Here is a 15633-nt window from a genome sequence, read left to right as displayed (position 1 = left end):
CTGCCGGCTCCTCTCGCGCTTCCCTTCAACTGCCGGCTCCTCTCGCGCTTCCCTTCAACTCCCGGCACCTCTCGCGCTTCCCTTCAACTCCCGGCACCTCTCGCGCTTCTCTTCAACTCCCGGCACCTCTCGCGCTTCTCTTCCTGAGCAATAGAGATCCAAGTGAGGATGGTGCGCCACTCGGAGGGGAATCTCAACAGATGCTGTTCCCATGTGTCTGTTGCTATTCGAGATGGTAGAAGTAGTGGGTTTGGAAGGTGATGTTGAAGGAGCTTCGGTGAGTCAATGCAGTGCATCTTGTAGATGGTACACGCTGCAGCCACATGTACGGCACTGGTGGTGCGACTGAGTATTGAAGGTGGCGGATGGGCTGCCATTAAAGTGGGCTGCGTTGTGCTGGATGAAACAGACTCTCCAATATTAAAAAGGCTGGCTGATAAATAATAATTGTTTTAGGAAGTGACTGGGAGCCAGTAAATTTAAATAGTTTCCGTCCATTTCAAAAGATCTGCTCTTCAAGTTATATTGGAGCAAATCACATGAGATGTTTGTAGTTGAGTTGAATGTCTTGGCTCCTCACTCGGACACATGGCTGACAAGAGGCAGTGATTGGACAATAACTGGAAACAATGAGCTGAAATGTTCTTCTGTGAGTTGAACTATTTCTCTTTAACTCGGAATTGACAATGTCAGAGTTAAAGGCAATACCAGGTTCAATTACATTGAATATACAGCACAAAAACAGGCCATTCAGCCCATCCAATCCATGCCAGTGTTTATACTTCACTTGAGCCTCATCTCATTCTTTCTCATCTCACTCTCAGTGAATCCTTATGTTCATTTCTCCCCTATGTGTTTACCCAGCTTCCCCTTAAATGTATCTATGTTATTCACCTCCACCATTCCCTGTGGTAGCGAGTTCCACATTCTCACCACTCTCTGGGAAAGAAGTTTCTCCCGAATTCCCGATTAGCTTAATCAATCCCTATCTTATGTTGATGGCCTCCGATTTTGCTCTCCCTCCGACAAGTGGAAACATTCTCTGTGTCTATCAAAACTTTTCAGAATTATAAAAACCTCCATTAGCCCTCAGCCTTGTCTTTCCAAGAGTGAAGTGACCCAGCCTATTCATCGTCTCCTGGTGCATTAAACCTTTCAGAGTGAAAATCTGAAGACAAAAATGCTTTGTTCACACATCAACTCAGCACAGTAAGAGAGCAGGGACAGAGTCACAAGGGAGCCTGAGGAGAGGAGATTCACTGTGAATGGCTGGGCTGGGCTGTGCTGTGCTGTGGGAATGAGATTGTTGATCAGACTGTTCATCATAGGGGTCTTGGAGTTAGGGTGCAGTGAGGGAGTTCAAGAGGCAGCCTTCAATAAAACAACAACCTGTATTAATATATCACCTTCAATGTAACAAAACGTCCTGTTTCTGTGCTGTATTTTCATTATAATTGAGCCCAGCATGGCCTTTACCTCTGACATAGTCCATTGTGGGTTCAAGTTCAAGGTCCCAAGGATCATTTTGAAACAGAAATTGATAAAGTTGGTCAAGATTATGTCGTAGAACATCCCACTCCCTTTTTCTCAGTCGTTTCTGTGATGTGGGTGGCTCATACCAAATTGCCCTTGTTCAGAGGGCATTTATGACTCAACCGCATTGCTGTGAGCCGAGAGTCACATGTAGGCCAGACTGGGTAAGGACAGCAGATTTCCTTATGGAATCAGAAGGGTTTTTGCAACAATTGGCAATGGTTTCACTGTCATCATCAAACCTTAAACTCCAGGTATTTGTTGAATTCAAATTTTGCCAGCTGCCGTGGTGACATTCGAACTCGGGTCCCCAGAGAATAACCCAGGGTCTCTGAAATACCTGTCCACTGACAATGCCACTATCCCACCCCCTCTCGAGCTATAAGTCTCTGTCCCCCACACACTCCCTCCTCCATATTTAACTTAACACTAATTCATCCTATTATCGCCCTCCTGCGTTTCCCCCAGTTCTCCTCCCCTGAAGGTGCTGACTCCCGGGTTCAGTTTCACACTCACCAATTGCCCTCCCCAATATGTCACCCAAGCGTCTAAATCTTGACACCTGAAGTTAATAAACTGTTTTGCTAAGGGGACGTCACAATCAAATTCAGTAACTACCCACATGTACTTTGTGTCAGGGCGGGGTCACTGCGCCCCCCCCAACCCCACTTTCCATCCCAATCCTAGGAGTTTGGAGACTGGGCTCCGGCTGAGTAATAGGGGCTGCAGCTCCCAGAATCCTCCGCGGTGGGGAAACCGCTCTATCCGCCGCGTGGACGGGAGGCCCGGGACTGCGAATGTCCAAGGGAGGGGGAATCGGCGCATCTGGGGGGCGATCCCACCACCCCGCCCCACCCCTTCCCTTCCGCCTCCCCATTGTCTTCAGGCAAGAGATTAACCAATGGGAATAGTTGGAGGACCGGAAGGACACTTGTCCTCCAACCAGTCAGAGCGTGGACTTTGTGTGATTGAAGATTGAGTTTCACAGACTAAAATTTCCTCCTGTGTACAACATCTGTGAGTAAAACTTTCTTTTCTCCCCCTTTCCATTTCTTTTCTCATTCTGGGGGCAAATTGTTGACTTGCAGGAACTGAAGGGTAAGGAAGTGAATCCAGGGAGGGTGCAGACTCTGGAAATGTTGGCCCAGGTCTCTCTCTCTCTCTTAAAGACATTAACATCCTTTGCTTCCTCAGCTTGACATATTTATTTGTCTGGCTAAAATGATGGTCACTTTCTTCATGTTCACAGTTAAAGGGGTGGTTTCCCCAGGTGATGGCTGACATTTAAAGGGACAGTAAATTAATACAAGACAGAGATATGCCTAGTGTTGTTATTTGATACATATTAGATATATTATTTATGGGTCTGTAATACATTTAATTGATTATTATTTCTAGTGTTTTAATATTGTATTGTTGCTACGTTATAAATTTCCAGTCATAGAGACATTACAGCACAGAAGGAGTCCATTCATCAATGCGAGTCCATGGCCGACTCTCTGTATAATAATCCAGTTGGCCCCCTTCCCCTGTAAGTTTATTTCCTTCAAGTGACCGTACAATTTTGTGTTGACATCATTGATCATCTCCCCTTCCAGCAACCTTACAGGCAGCAATTTTGAGGTCATTACAACTCGCTCCTAAATAATGTTCTTCCATGCATCCCCTCTGTATCTCTGATCAAGTAATATAGTGTATATTGCACACATTTGTGGTCCAGTATATACACATATATAAGGCTAGCAGCCTGCATAAAGATTTTCAGGTCTCTGTGTCCATGACTTGAAGCAGTGACTTTATATCTGTCACAGGGAAAATGTTAGACGCTATTATTAAAGATGTTATAGCAGGGCACTTAGAAAAATTCAAGGCAATCAAGCAGAGTTGACATGGTTTTGTTCAATTGAAATCATGTTCAACCAATTTTGTTCTGGTTGGCAGGATGTGACGAGTGGTGTGCCACAGGGATCAGTGCTGGGGCCTCAACTTTTTACAATTTATATAAATGAATTGGATAAAGGGACCAAAAGAATGGTGGCTAGATTTGCTGATGACACAAAGATAGGTAGGAAAGTAAATTGTACAGAGGATGTAAGGAGGCTACAAAGTGACATATATAGGTCAAGTGAGTGGGCAAAGATCAGGTAAATGGAGTATAATGTGGGCAAATGTGAAATCATTCATTTTGGCAGGAAGAATGAAAAAGGAGCATATAATCTAAATGGTGAGAAATTGCAGAGCTCTGAAATTCAGAGGAATCTGGGTGTTCTCGTGCATGAATCACTAAAGGTAATATTCAGGCACAGCAAGTAATTAGGAAAGCTAATGGAATGTTATCATTTATTGTGAGGGGAATTGAATACAAAAGTAGGGAGGTTATGCTTCAGTTGTACAGGGCACTGGTGAGATCACATCTGGAGTACTGTGTACAGTGATGGTCTCCTTATTTAAAGAAAGATGCAAAAGTTTTAGAAGCAATTCAGAGAAAGTTTACGGGACTAATACCAGGAATGGGTGGGTTGTTTTATGAGGAAAGGCTGGACAGGTTAGGCTTGTATCCACTGGAATTTAGAAGAGTAAGAGGCGACTTAATTGAAACCTTTAAAATCCTGAGGGGTCTTGGCAGGATGGATGTGGAGACGATGTTTCCTCTTGTGGGAGAATCTAGTATTAGGGGTCACTTTAAAAATAAGGGGTCGCTCATTTCAGACAGAGCTGAGGAGAAATTTTTTCTCTCAGAGGGCGTTGAGCCTTTGGAGCCCTCTTCCTCAAAAGGCAGTGGAAGCAGAGTCTTTAAACATTTTTAATGCACAGCTAGATAGATTCTTGATTAATAAGGGGGTGAAAGGTTATTGGGGGTGGGCAGTAATGTGAGGTTGAGGTTACATTCAGATCAGTCATGATCTTATTGAATATGGAGCAAGCTTGAGGGGGCAAGTGGCCAGCTCCTGCTCCTAATTCGTATGTTCGTATGTTTGTGCGTTTGTATGTATGGATCTGTACATCAGCATGAATCAGCACCTTCAGGAGAACTGGGAGGGTGAATGTTAGGCCCAGTAGAGTGAGAATGGAGGAAGAGTGTCTGGGATGACTGTTGGGGTAAAAAAGGAAAGAATGATCCACAGAAACTAGAATTGTCTGTTCTGAATTTCTATCCTGTACTGACAGTGATGACTTTTGTAAACTCCTTTTACAGGATATTAGAAAGGGAGGATTTGCAACAGAAATCTCAAACCAATCGTCATGTCAAGATCTGACAGAGTCGCTTGATTTATTAGGACCTGAATATCATCAGCCTTTGAATGTGGAAGGAGAAGTGTTTGTCTGTTCTGTCTGCTTATAAGGCTTTAACATCACTGGGACTGGAAAAGCACCGAGACACACATACCCGAGTGAGAGTGTTTCTGTGCTCTGACTGTGGAAAGAGCTTTAACCAGTAACGCAGACTCAAAATACCATTGCACCATTCACAGTCGGGAGAGACTGTCTGTGGATGAGGCTTCAACTGATCATTGAACCTGGAGAGACACCAGGACACCCGCACCATGGAGAAACTGTGGACATGTGGGGACTGTGGGAAGGGATTCCATAACCCATCTGCACTGGAAACTCATCGACACAGACACACTGGGGAGAGGCCGTTCACCTGCTCTGAGTGTGGGCAGGAATTCAGTCAGTCATCCCACCTTCTGATACACAGGCGAGTTCACACCGGGGAGAGGCCGTTCACCTGCTCTCAGTATGGGAAGGGTTTCACTGATTCATCCTACCTGCTGATACATCAGCGAGTTCACACTGGGAAGAGACCATTCACCTGCTCCGTGTGTGGGAAGGGATTCAGTCGGTCATCCCAACTGCTGACGCACCGACGAGTTCACCCCGGGGAGAGGCCCTTCACCTGCTCCGAATGTGGGAAGGGATTCACTGATTCATCTGCACTGCAGAAACACCGACGAGTTCACACTGAGGAGAGGCCCTTCATCTGCTCCAAGTGTGGGAAGCGATTCAGTGATTCATCCCACCTTCTGACACACCAGCGAGTTCATACCGGGGAGAGGCCATTCACCTGCTCCGAGTGTGGGAAGGGCTTCAGTCAGGTATCCAACCTGCTGAGGCACCAGTGGGTTCACAAGTGATTATAGGAATTTGATTCTGCTGTTCTTGCTGCTGTTCATCACATCCATGATCGAACTGTAGTAGAAAGGGTTAACAGATGGGATATGCTAATGGATGACATAGTGAATGATGTACCACTGACATCAGTCAGTCACATGTTAGACTCTCTCTCTGAGAGAGCGAGAGAGAGAGAGGTTGGAATTATGCCTTGGAACAATGTGCATTCTCTGTAACCTGTTTGGAGGTAGTACTAATAAACAAGTGTTTAGCAGATACCAGAGTGTGTCTACAGTCTGTCTGCTAGCCACATCCCACGCCTAGAGTCCGAGATAGAAGGACACATCTCCGAACATGGTGGCATCAAGTGAGACATCGATGTATAAAACAGATTGGTGTTATCGAAGGAACCACAGTGTGGAGAAACCTCTGAAAGCAGCTCATAAAAAACTGGCAGAAAAGGAGGCTCTGGAAAGAGGTTATGATGACCGTACCTGGTGAGCAGTCCCTGTCCTGAAGGAGGCGCTGGAGAGAGGTAATGATGACCATACCTGGTGAGCTCCCTGTCCCTGTCCTGAAGGAGGCGCTGGAAAGAGGTAACGATGACTGTATCTGGTGAGCAGTCCCTGCCCTGAAGGAGGCTGTGGAGAGAGGTGACGATGACCGTACCTGGTGAGCAGTCCCTGTCCCTGTCCTGAATGAAACTCTGTAGAGAGGTAAAGATGACTGTACCTGGTGAGCAGTCCCTGTCCCTGTCCTGAAGCAGGCTCTGGAGAGAGGTAACAATGACTGTACCTGGTGAGCAGTCCCTGTCTCTGCCCTGAAGGAGGCGCTGGAGAGAGGTAACGATGACCGTACCTGGTGAGCAGTCCCTGTCCTGAAGGAGGCGCTGGAGAGAGGTAATGATGACCATACCTGGTGAGCAGTCCCTGTCTCTGCCCTGAAGGAGGCGCTGGAGAGAGGTAGTGATGACCGTACCTGGTGAGCAGTACCTGTCCCTGTCCTGAAGGAGGCGCTGGAGAGAGGTAATGATGACCGTACCTGGTGAGCAGTCCCTGTCCCTGTCCTGAAGGAGACTCTGGAGAGGGGTAAAGATGACCGTACCTAGTGAGCAGTCCCTGTCCCTGTCCTGAAGGAGATTCTGGAGAGAGGTAACAATGATTGTACCTGGTGAGCAGTCCCTGTCCCTGCCCTGAAGGAGGCGCTGGAGAGCGGTAACGGTGACTGTACCTGGTGAGCAGTCCCTGTCCTGAAGGAGGCGCTGGAGAGAGATAACGATGACCATACCTGGTGAGCAGTCCCTGCCTCGAGGACCCACAGAGAGACCAGCAGTGGGAGTTATGGAAACACCATTTTCTCCGGTACCGAGCACTGTCAGGTCTTCATTCAGAGGAGCATAAGTTTTGAGCTTCCCTGTCAACATCCTAGGGGTCATCATTGACCAGAAACTGAACTGGATTAGCCATATAAATAAGGGGAGGCGGTTGCGAGTGGTATTGTCACTGGACTGGGAATCCAAGCACCCAGGGTAATGCTCAGGGGATCCAGGTTTGAATCCGGACACGGCAGATGGTGAAATTTCAATTCAATAAAAATCTGGACCATGAAACAAACCATTGTCGATTGTTGTAAAAACCCATCTGGTTCATTAATGTCCTTTAGAGAAGGAAATCTGCTGTCCTTACCTGGTCTGGCCTAAATATGACTCCAGATCTGCAGTAATGTGGTTGACTCTGGCCTCGTGAGTCACTCAATTGTATCAAACCGCTAAAAAGTCAATGAAAAGGAATGAAACCGGACGGACCACCCGGCATCGAGCGAGGCTCCGGAAACGACAACGGCAAACCCAGCCCTGTCGATCCTGCAAAGTCCTCCTTACATCTGGGGGCTAGAGCCCAAATTGGGAGAGCTGTCTTACAGACTAGTGAAGTAACAGCCTGACATGGTCATCCTCACGGAATCATACCTTACAGATAATGTCCCAGACACCACCATCACCATCCCTGGGTATGTCCTGTCCCTCCTGCAGGACAGGCCCAGCAGAGGTGGCGGCACAGTGGTATACAGTCAGGAGGGAGTTGCCCTGGGAAGTCTCATGGCATCAGGTGAAACACGGGCAAGGAAACCTCCTGCTGGTTACCACACACCGCCCTCCCTCTGCTGGTTGGTTTTGTTACGAGTTAAGTTTGTTGTGTTGCCAAGGTGATATATTTAATTGTTAAATGTGACAAAGGGAAAACATTATCTGCACAGTGTGTAAAAAGGTAGTTGTTACAGTGTTTTATCTTGGTAAAATGTGTTGTAGTTTGAAAAGGATTGTGGAAACTTCCTTACCTCAGTCAGGTTTTTCAGGGGTGGTGTGGGGGAGCATGTGACATTCCCATGTACCTGGGAAAAGGATGTTTTTTCTCAGGCAATGTCCCCTTTAAACCCAAAGTGAAACTGGGGATTTTTCTGAAGGAGGAGTAATTGATTTCCTGGCTCTGAGGTCATTAATTTCAAGAAATACCCATGCGGTCACTACGGGGATGAACAGCTCAGAAGCCAAGAGTAAACAGACAGCGAATTGCAGATTGAATTACAGTTTGAGCCCTGCTGAAGCAGGTTCAGTTACAGAGGCAAATGACAGACACAGTCAAGAAAATAAGCAGCAGTTCAAAACAGAACCTGGTGTTGAAGCAGGGCTCTCAGGATAGAGTAGGGACTGTGATACCCTGCGTGTTATACAGCTGGAAAGGACAGAGAGCAGAGAGCTGAAGACAAGGAGAGCAGGGGGTTCTGGATTGGAAAAAATCCCTTGCTTCTATTTGTTTTGCCAGAGCAAACCAGACCTTTTAAAGGGGTTGAAGAAGGGAATCTCTGGGGATTCTGTGACATCAGGACTGTCATGACTCGAGAGAGAGAGAGAGCATTTGCAGACGTGCACTTTGTTGGTGTTCACCGTATTCGGGGACCTCGGATAGAATAATGGTACCGGTGAACGTGACTCCAGGGCCAAATCCATTCAGTGGAAAGTGAGAGATCTGACATACGGAGGGCAATTGGAAAGACTGTGAGATTGCCCAGGGTGCAACATGTGTGTAGGAAGTAATGTGGGTGCCTATAACAACCTGAGGTGTATCTTTGTTCTTTCGACTATTTAAAGTGAAATTTCCCCTTTTCTTTTAAATATCCATTGCCTGTTAATTAATGTTTGTGTTGATTTTAGTTGGTTTATTACAGTAAAAGTTTTAAAAGGTGAAATCTTGTCTTTGGGTTTTCTTTCCATTGGTGTCGTAGGGATTCATTTCATTTAATAAGTTACCGGTGTCTACAGGAATCGGAACGAGAGTCATAGAGTCATTAGGGCAGAGAAGGAGGCCGTTCCACCCATCAAGTCCATGCTGATCCTCTTTTTAACAGTATAGTTAGTCCCATTCTCCAGTCCTAACACCGTACCCCTGCAAGTTTATTTCCCTCAAGTGCCCATCCAATTCTGTTTTGATATCTGGGTAAGAGAACCAATAGCTGGGAGGGACCCAAAGGAAAGCCAGTTTAATCTGGCATGTCCGCTGTTTATTATTCAGACCTGGAACGTAAGAAGGGGTTTAGTTAATGAACAAGTCAAGCCTGGATCAGGTCAATAAAATGGGGATGAAATGGGTCTGATGTGTATCTGAGATGGGAAAGCTTTATGTAAACCTGATCAAGTCTTTGAGAGGAGAGAGAGAGACAAACATTAGAACAGGTCCCAGTCCCCATTAAAACACGCAGCCTGGGAAGATTAGGAAGGGGACCTCCTCTGCCACTCAGTCATCTCATGGCTGATCGACACCTCCACTCCGTGCTCCTGTCTTTGCTGCGCTCTGCACAGGGTTGGGTCGATGAGGGATGGAAGCCAGTGAGATTAGAGTGGGAGTGGGGGTGGGGCCGGGGAACCGGAGCCCAATGAACACACACATGAACCCTCCAGGAGGCAGATCCCCCACAACTGACCAAGCCAGAAGGAAGAGAGCATCCTTAAACGCAGCAAGAATTCTCTCAGCTGGGAGCTAACCAGGCAATGTGTTGTGAGGAGGCTTTAGAAACATACCCTGGGTAGACTCGTTCTCCGAAGCTGTGGGCTTGACAGCTGGACAGTGAAACTAGGCGTCCAACAGCCACAGCCGCCTCTAATATTGGACACTGGGTGTAACCCTGTTCTGTATTAAGCAGACTGAGCTGATGCTGGGTTATTGTGATATCGTTAATCTGACCCTTGATTCAATTCCATCCGTTAATAACATTGATTCAAGTACAGTGCTTACTCTGTTAATCTGCAAATAAAGTGTCCCCATTCACACTCAGTCCGTTCACCTATCACCCCCTGTGCTCACTGACCGACATTGGCTCCCGTCGAACCAATGCCTGGATTTCTGAGGAACAAAAGGACCTTGGCGTGTGTGTCCAGAGATCTCTGAAGGCGGAGGGGCATGTTAGTGGGGTGGTGAAAAAGGCATATGGGACACTTGCCTTTATCAGTCAAGGCATAGATTACAAAAGTAGGGAGATCATGTTGGAGTTGATGAGAACCTTGGTGAGGCCACAGCTGGAGTACTGTGTGCAGTTCTGGTTGCCACATTATAGGAAGGATGTGTTTGCACTGGAGGGGGTGCAGAGGAGATTCACCAGGATGTTGCCTGGGATGAAACATTTAAGTTATGAAGAGAGGTTGGATAGACTTGGGTTGTTTTCGTTGGAGCAGAGAAGACTGAGGGGCGACCTGATCAAGGTGTACAAGATTATGAGGGGCATGGACAGGGTGGATAGGGAGCAGCTGTTCCCCTTAGTTGAAGGGTCAGTCACAAGGGGACACAAGTTCAAGGTGAGGAGCAGGAGGTTTAGGGGGGATGTGAGGAAAAACCTTTTTACCCAGAGGGTGGTGACGGTCTGGAATGCGCTGCCTGGGAGGATGGTGGAGGCGGGTTGCCTCACATCCTGTAAAAAGTACCTGGATGAGCACTTGGCACGTCATAACATTCAAGGCTATGGGCCAAGTGCTGGTAAATGGGATTAGGTAGGGAGGTCAGGTGTTTCTCACGTGTCAGTGCAGACTCGATGAGCCCGATTTTACCTCTGTAAAAGTGAATGGGATTTTGAATGAGTTAAAATCGGGCCCATTCTTTTCAAATCCCTCCATGATCTCACCCCTCCCCATCTCTGTAATCTCCTCCATCCCTCCAACCCTCTGAAATATCTGTGCTCCTCTCATTCTGGAGTATCCCTGATTTTAATCGCTCCACCATTGGCTGCTGTGTCTTCAGCTGCTTGTGTCCCAAGCTCAGGAATTCCCTCCTTAAACCTCTCCGACTCCCTACCTCACTTTCTTCCTTTAAGATAAAAGTAAAACCCCTTAAACCAGCTTATATTTCACCTCTCTTCTATTTTTCCTTAGTTCTGTTGAAGAGTCATACTGACTCGAAACGTTAACTGTGTTCCTCTTCCCAGATGCTGTCAGACCTGCTGAGTTTTTCCAGGTATTTTATTTTTCCTCCTTTAAGACTTCCCTTAAAACCTGCCTCTTTGTCCGAGCTTTGTGTCACCTGACCTAATATCTCTTTATGTGGCTCAGTGTCAGATTTGGTTTGATAATCGCTTATGTGAAGCTCCCTGGGAAGTTTTACTGCATTAAAGGTGCTATATAAATGCAGGTTGTTTTTGTTGTGGTGTTTGAATTATTTTCAGGGGATGTTGCTATTGTTAAGCAGTCAAACACTTTCTTGCTGCGTCCAGTGGGAGCTACAGGAAGGCTGTTGATTCTAATCGGCCATGCAAGGCTTTGTTCCATGTTTAAATATAGAGGAGTGGAGACATTGTTAAGTCGGTCACTCAGAGCTGAACAGAAACCCGTCTCTTTAAATACAGATATAGGGAAGAGGCTGAAATGAAATCTGTCCCTTTTAACCTGCACAAAAGCAGGAGGCTCAGATTCACAGGCTGCAGAAGGAGTCCATTCAGCCCATCATGCCCCTGCCACCTCTTTGAAAGGACTCTGATTCATCCAACTGCTCTGCTCTTTCCCCACAGCCCTGCAAATTCTTCCCTTCCAAGTATTTACCCTTTGGAAAGATATTATTGAATTTGCTTTCAGGCTGATTAGAACAACTTGCTGCATCAAAAAATAAAATCTCATCTCCCCTCTGGCTCCTTTGCCAATTACCTTAGAGGGTCTGACTTTCTGTTAAAGAGCCTGCCAAACCCTCTCACCCACTTTCCCTAAAGTGCATAAACCTCATCATGAAAAATTCAGAAAAATCAAATATTTTTACTGATAAAAGTTTATTAATGAAGCAGAACATGGTTAAAAAAACAGAAAATTACTTGAGCATCAAAGACAAACAGAGTAAAAGGATGTGCACAATGTTCTGGACCCAAATGGCTTCTCTTTAATTCATCTGTCCCCTGTTTGCTGCCCTCTTTGTGGAACACCTGTGCTCAGTCCACAAGCATGACCCTGACCTTCCAGTTGCTGCCATTATAATTCACCACCTTGCTCTCGTGTTCACATTTCTGTCCTCGGCCTGCTGCAATGTTCCTGAGAACCCCAACACAAGCTGGATGAACAGCGCCTCATCCTCCGATGAGGCATTTTACAGCCTTCTGGACTCAACATTGAGTTCAACAACTTCAGACTGTCAACTCTGTTCTCTGTTTTGATTTTTTTTCCCAAGTGCCAGTCTGCATCTTGTTTTCAAGTTTTTTCTTTCAAACGGAGCTGTCCTTTATTCTGCCATTAACACTTACTCTGGACCAATGCTTTGTTTCTTTACCGCAACCATTACCTATCCCTTTCCCTTTTGTTCCATGACATTTTTGTTATTTAATCTTGCCCGCCCTCTAACCAATCCCTGACCTTCCCTTTTGTTCTCCCTGACCCTCCCCCTTTTCACCACACCATTAAACCCATCACATTTCTCTCTCTGAAGTTCTCAGGAAGAGTCATATTGGACTGGAAACGTTAACTCTGTTTCTCTCTACAAAGATGCTGCCAGACCTGCTGAGTTTTTCTTGCACTGTCTGTATTTATTTTAGATCTACCTGTAGTGGTAAGGAAAAACTACTTATTATCTAGAATAAAACAAATCTATTTTCATCAGCTTTTGTGGATCATTTCAGTGGTAATGTGCACTCCCAGGCTCAAAGAGCATCAGCCACTGGAAGCAAAGTCGTGAGACTGGCCAGTCCAGCAGAAAGAAACCCTCCGACACTCCCACTTCACCAACTGTCAGAATGAACATGGTTCAATTCTGGATGTAATTAACAGTAGCAATAACAGCAGAATCCAACCCCTGGAACCACTTGTGAACTTGGTGTCGCTGCAGGTGGGATGACTGAGTGAATCCCTTCCCACACTCGGAACAGGTGAATGGTCTCTCCCCGGTGTGAACTCGCTGGTGTCCCTGCAGGTGGGATAACTGAGTGAAGCCCTTGCCACATTCAGAGCAGGTGAACGGCTTCTCCCCGGTGTGAACTCGTTGGTGTGACTCCAAGGATGATAACCGACTGAATCCCTTCCTACAAACAGAGCAAATGAACGGCCTCTCCTCAGTGTGACCGTGCCAATGAATTTCCAGCTGTGAAGGGTATTTGAATCCCTTTCCACAGTCACCACATTTCCACTGTTTTTCCATGCTGCAGGTGGCCTTGTGTCTCTCCAGGTTCAATGATTAGTTGAAGCCTCGCCCCCCCCCCTCCACAGAACATGCGCACAGTCTCTCCTCATTGTGAGTGGTGTGGTGTTTTTTCAGGCTGTTTTTTCAGCTTTGACTGGTTAAAGCTCTTTTCACAGTCAGTGCATTGCAACAGTTTCACTTGTGTGTGAGTCGGTACTTTTCCAGTCACACTGATATTTAAAATCTCTTGAAGCAAACAGAACAGAGAAACATTTCTCCTTCCAGATTCAAAATCCAGTGATAGTCAGGTCTCATGAATCGAGTGACTCTGTCAGATCTTGATGTGACATTTGGTTTCAGGTTTATGTCTGCAAATCTTCCCCTTCTAATGTCCTGTAAAGGGAGTTTACAAAAATCATCACTGTCAGTACAGGATAGAAATTCAGAGCAGACAATTCTAGTTTCTATGGTGCACTTGTTTCATTCTTGTTCCGCAAAAACTGTACATCCTCACATACACTCCTCTCCAGTCTCACTGTGCAGTATCTAAAATACACCCAACAGTACTGCACTAAAATGTGTGTAAAATACAGAACCATATTACATAATTAGAGATACATGGGGCTGTGAGGGATAACTGAATTTCGACAGACAGTGGTGATGACCTGGATCTCGCTGCCCATGAAGATGTTGGAAGTGGAGAGGGTCATTGATTTCAAAATGAAAATGAAGGATATAAACTTGCTGGGGAAAGAGGAAAGAGAGAGGCAATGACTGCTGCTCTGCAGATAGTCGGCATCTACTTGAGTTGCTGAATGGAATCCTTCTGTGTCATAATGACTCTATGACTGGCAATATATCACGTAGTTAGTACCATATTACAAGACTAGAAATAATAATAAACACTTTAATACAGAACCATATATAATATATCTAATGCATTCTATATAACAACATGAGATATATTTCTGTCCTATATTAATTTACTGTCCCCTTAAATGTCAGCCATCTCCTGGGGAAATCACCCCTTTAATGGTGAACATTAGGAAAGAGACCATCCTTTTAGCCAGACAAATAAATGTGTCAAGCTGAGGGAACAAAGGATGTCAATGTCTTTAAGAGAGAGAGAGAGAGACCTGGGCCAACCTTTCCAGAGTCTGCACCCTCCCTGGATTCACTTCCTTTCCCTTCAGTTCCTGCAAGTCAACAATTTCCCCCCAGAATGAGAAAAGAAATGGAAAGGGGGAGAAAAGAAAGTGTTTTACTCACAGATGTTGGACACAGGAGGAAGTTTTAGTTTGTGTGAGGCTCAATCTTCATTCACACAAAGCCCGCGCTCTGATTGGCTGGAGGACCAGGGTCCTTTCAGTCCTCCAACTCTTCCCATTGGTCAATCCCTCACCATGAACGAAAGGGGCGGGCTCTCCACTGGACATGCGCAACTTCCCCTCTCTCAAGTTCTCCAAGCAGCTTCTCGCTCACCGTCCAAGGGCCCAAACACTCCTTTCAAGTGAAGCAGCATTTCACTTGCATTTCCCCCAACTTAGTCTACTGTATTCGTTGCTCCCAATGCAGTCTCCTCTACATTGGAGAGACCAAACGCAGACTGGGCGACCGCTTTGCAGAACACCTTCGGTCTGTCTGCAAGAATGACCCAGACCTCCCTGTCGCTTGCCATTTTAACACTCCACCCTGCTCTCTTGCCCACATGTCTGTCCTTGGCTTGCTGCATTGTTCCAGTGAAGCTCAACGCAAACCAGAGGAACAGCACCTCATCTTCCGACTAGGCACTTTACAGCCTTCCGGACTGAATATTGAGTTCAACAACTTTAGATCTTGAACTCCCTCCTCCATCCCCACCCCCTTTCCGTTTCTTCCCCTTCCCTTTTGTTTTTTCTAATAATTTACATAGATTTTTCTTTTCCCACCTATTTCCATTATTTTTAAATCTATACCTTTAATGCCCTTTTAGTCTTATCTCACCCCACCCCCACTAGAGCTATCTGTGCCTTGCGTGTCCTGCTATCCATTCTTAATTAGCACATTCTTTTAGATAATATCAGCACCTTCAAGACCTCTTTGTTCTTTTGTCTGTGACATCTTTTGGTTATCTGCTCCTATCACTGCTTGCTTGTCCCCACAACCACACCCCCCACCCCTTAAACCAGCTTATATTTCACCCCTCTCTTATTTTTACTCAGTTCTGTTGAAGGGTAATGAGACTCGAAACGTCAACTTTGTTCATCTCCGCCGATGCTGCCAGACCTGCTGAGTTTTTCCAGGTAATTCTGTTTTTGTTTTGGCTTCTCGCTCTGGCCGTAGCCGTCAGCCGGTTGCCTGGAAACCTTGGCTCAAG

The 15633-nt window shown here is 46.0% G+C and overlaps 3 protein-coding genes and 1 pseudogene across 5 annotated transcripts in view; 3 read left to right on the top strand and 1 right to left on the bottom strand.

Moving 5' to 3' along the window:
* Nucleotides 1-15633, top strand: part of LOC144697407 (uncharacterized) — a 456361-nt pseudogene that overhangs the window by 65804 nt on the left and 374924 nt on the right. The window lies entirely within an intron of this gene.
* Nucleotides 1-15633, top strand: part of LOC144697301 (uncharacterized) — a 273518-nt gene that overhangs the window by 14321 nt on the left and 243564 nt on the right. The gene's annotated exons all lie outside the window — the stretch shown is intronic.
* The window catches only part of LOC144696981 (uncharacterized), a 159756-nt gene that overhangs the window by 123362 nt on the left and 20761 nt on the right, over nt 1-15633 (bottom strand). The gene's annotated exons all lie outside the window — the stretch shown is intronic.
* The window catches only part of LOC144697934 (uncharacterized), a 43969-nt gene that overhangs the window by 12677 nt on the left and 15659 nt on the right, over nt 1-15633 (top strand). Inside the window, exon 3 of the mRNA XM_078569894.1 lies at nt 5156-5657. Within this exon, the coding sequence (XP_078426020.1) occupies nt 5156-5657 (502 nt within the window). The remainder of the gene's footprint in view (nt 1-5155; nt 5658-15633) is intronic.

The sequence above is a fragment of the Cetorhinus maximus genome, chromosome 23 (genome assembly GCF_964194155.1).
Source record: "Cetorhinus maximus chromosome 23, sCetMax3.hap1.1, whole genome shotgun sequence".
Classification (NCBI taxonomy): Eukaryota; Metazoa; Chordata; class Chondrichthyes; order Lamniformes; family Cetorhinidae; genus Cetorhinus; species Cetorhinus maximus.
The sequence above is the reverse complement of the archived record's forward strand: the minus strand, read 5'-3'. Positions and strand labels throughout refer to the sequence as shown.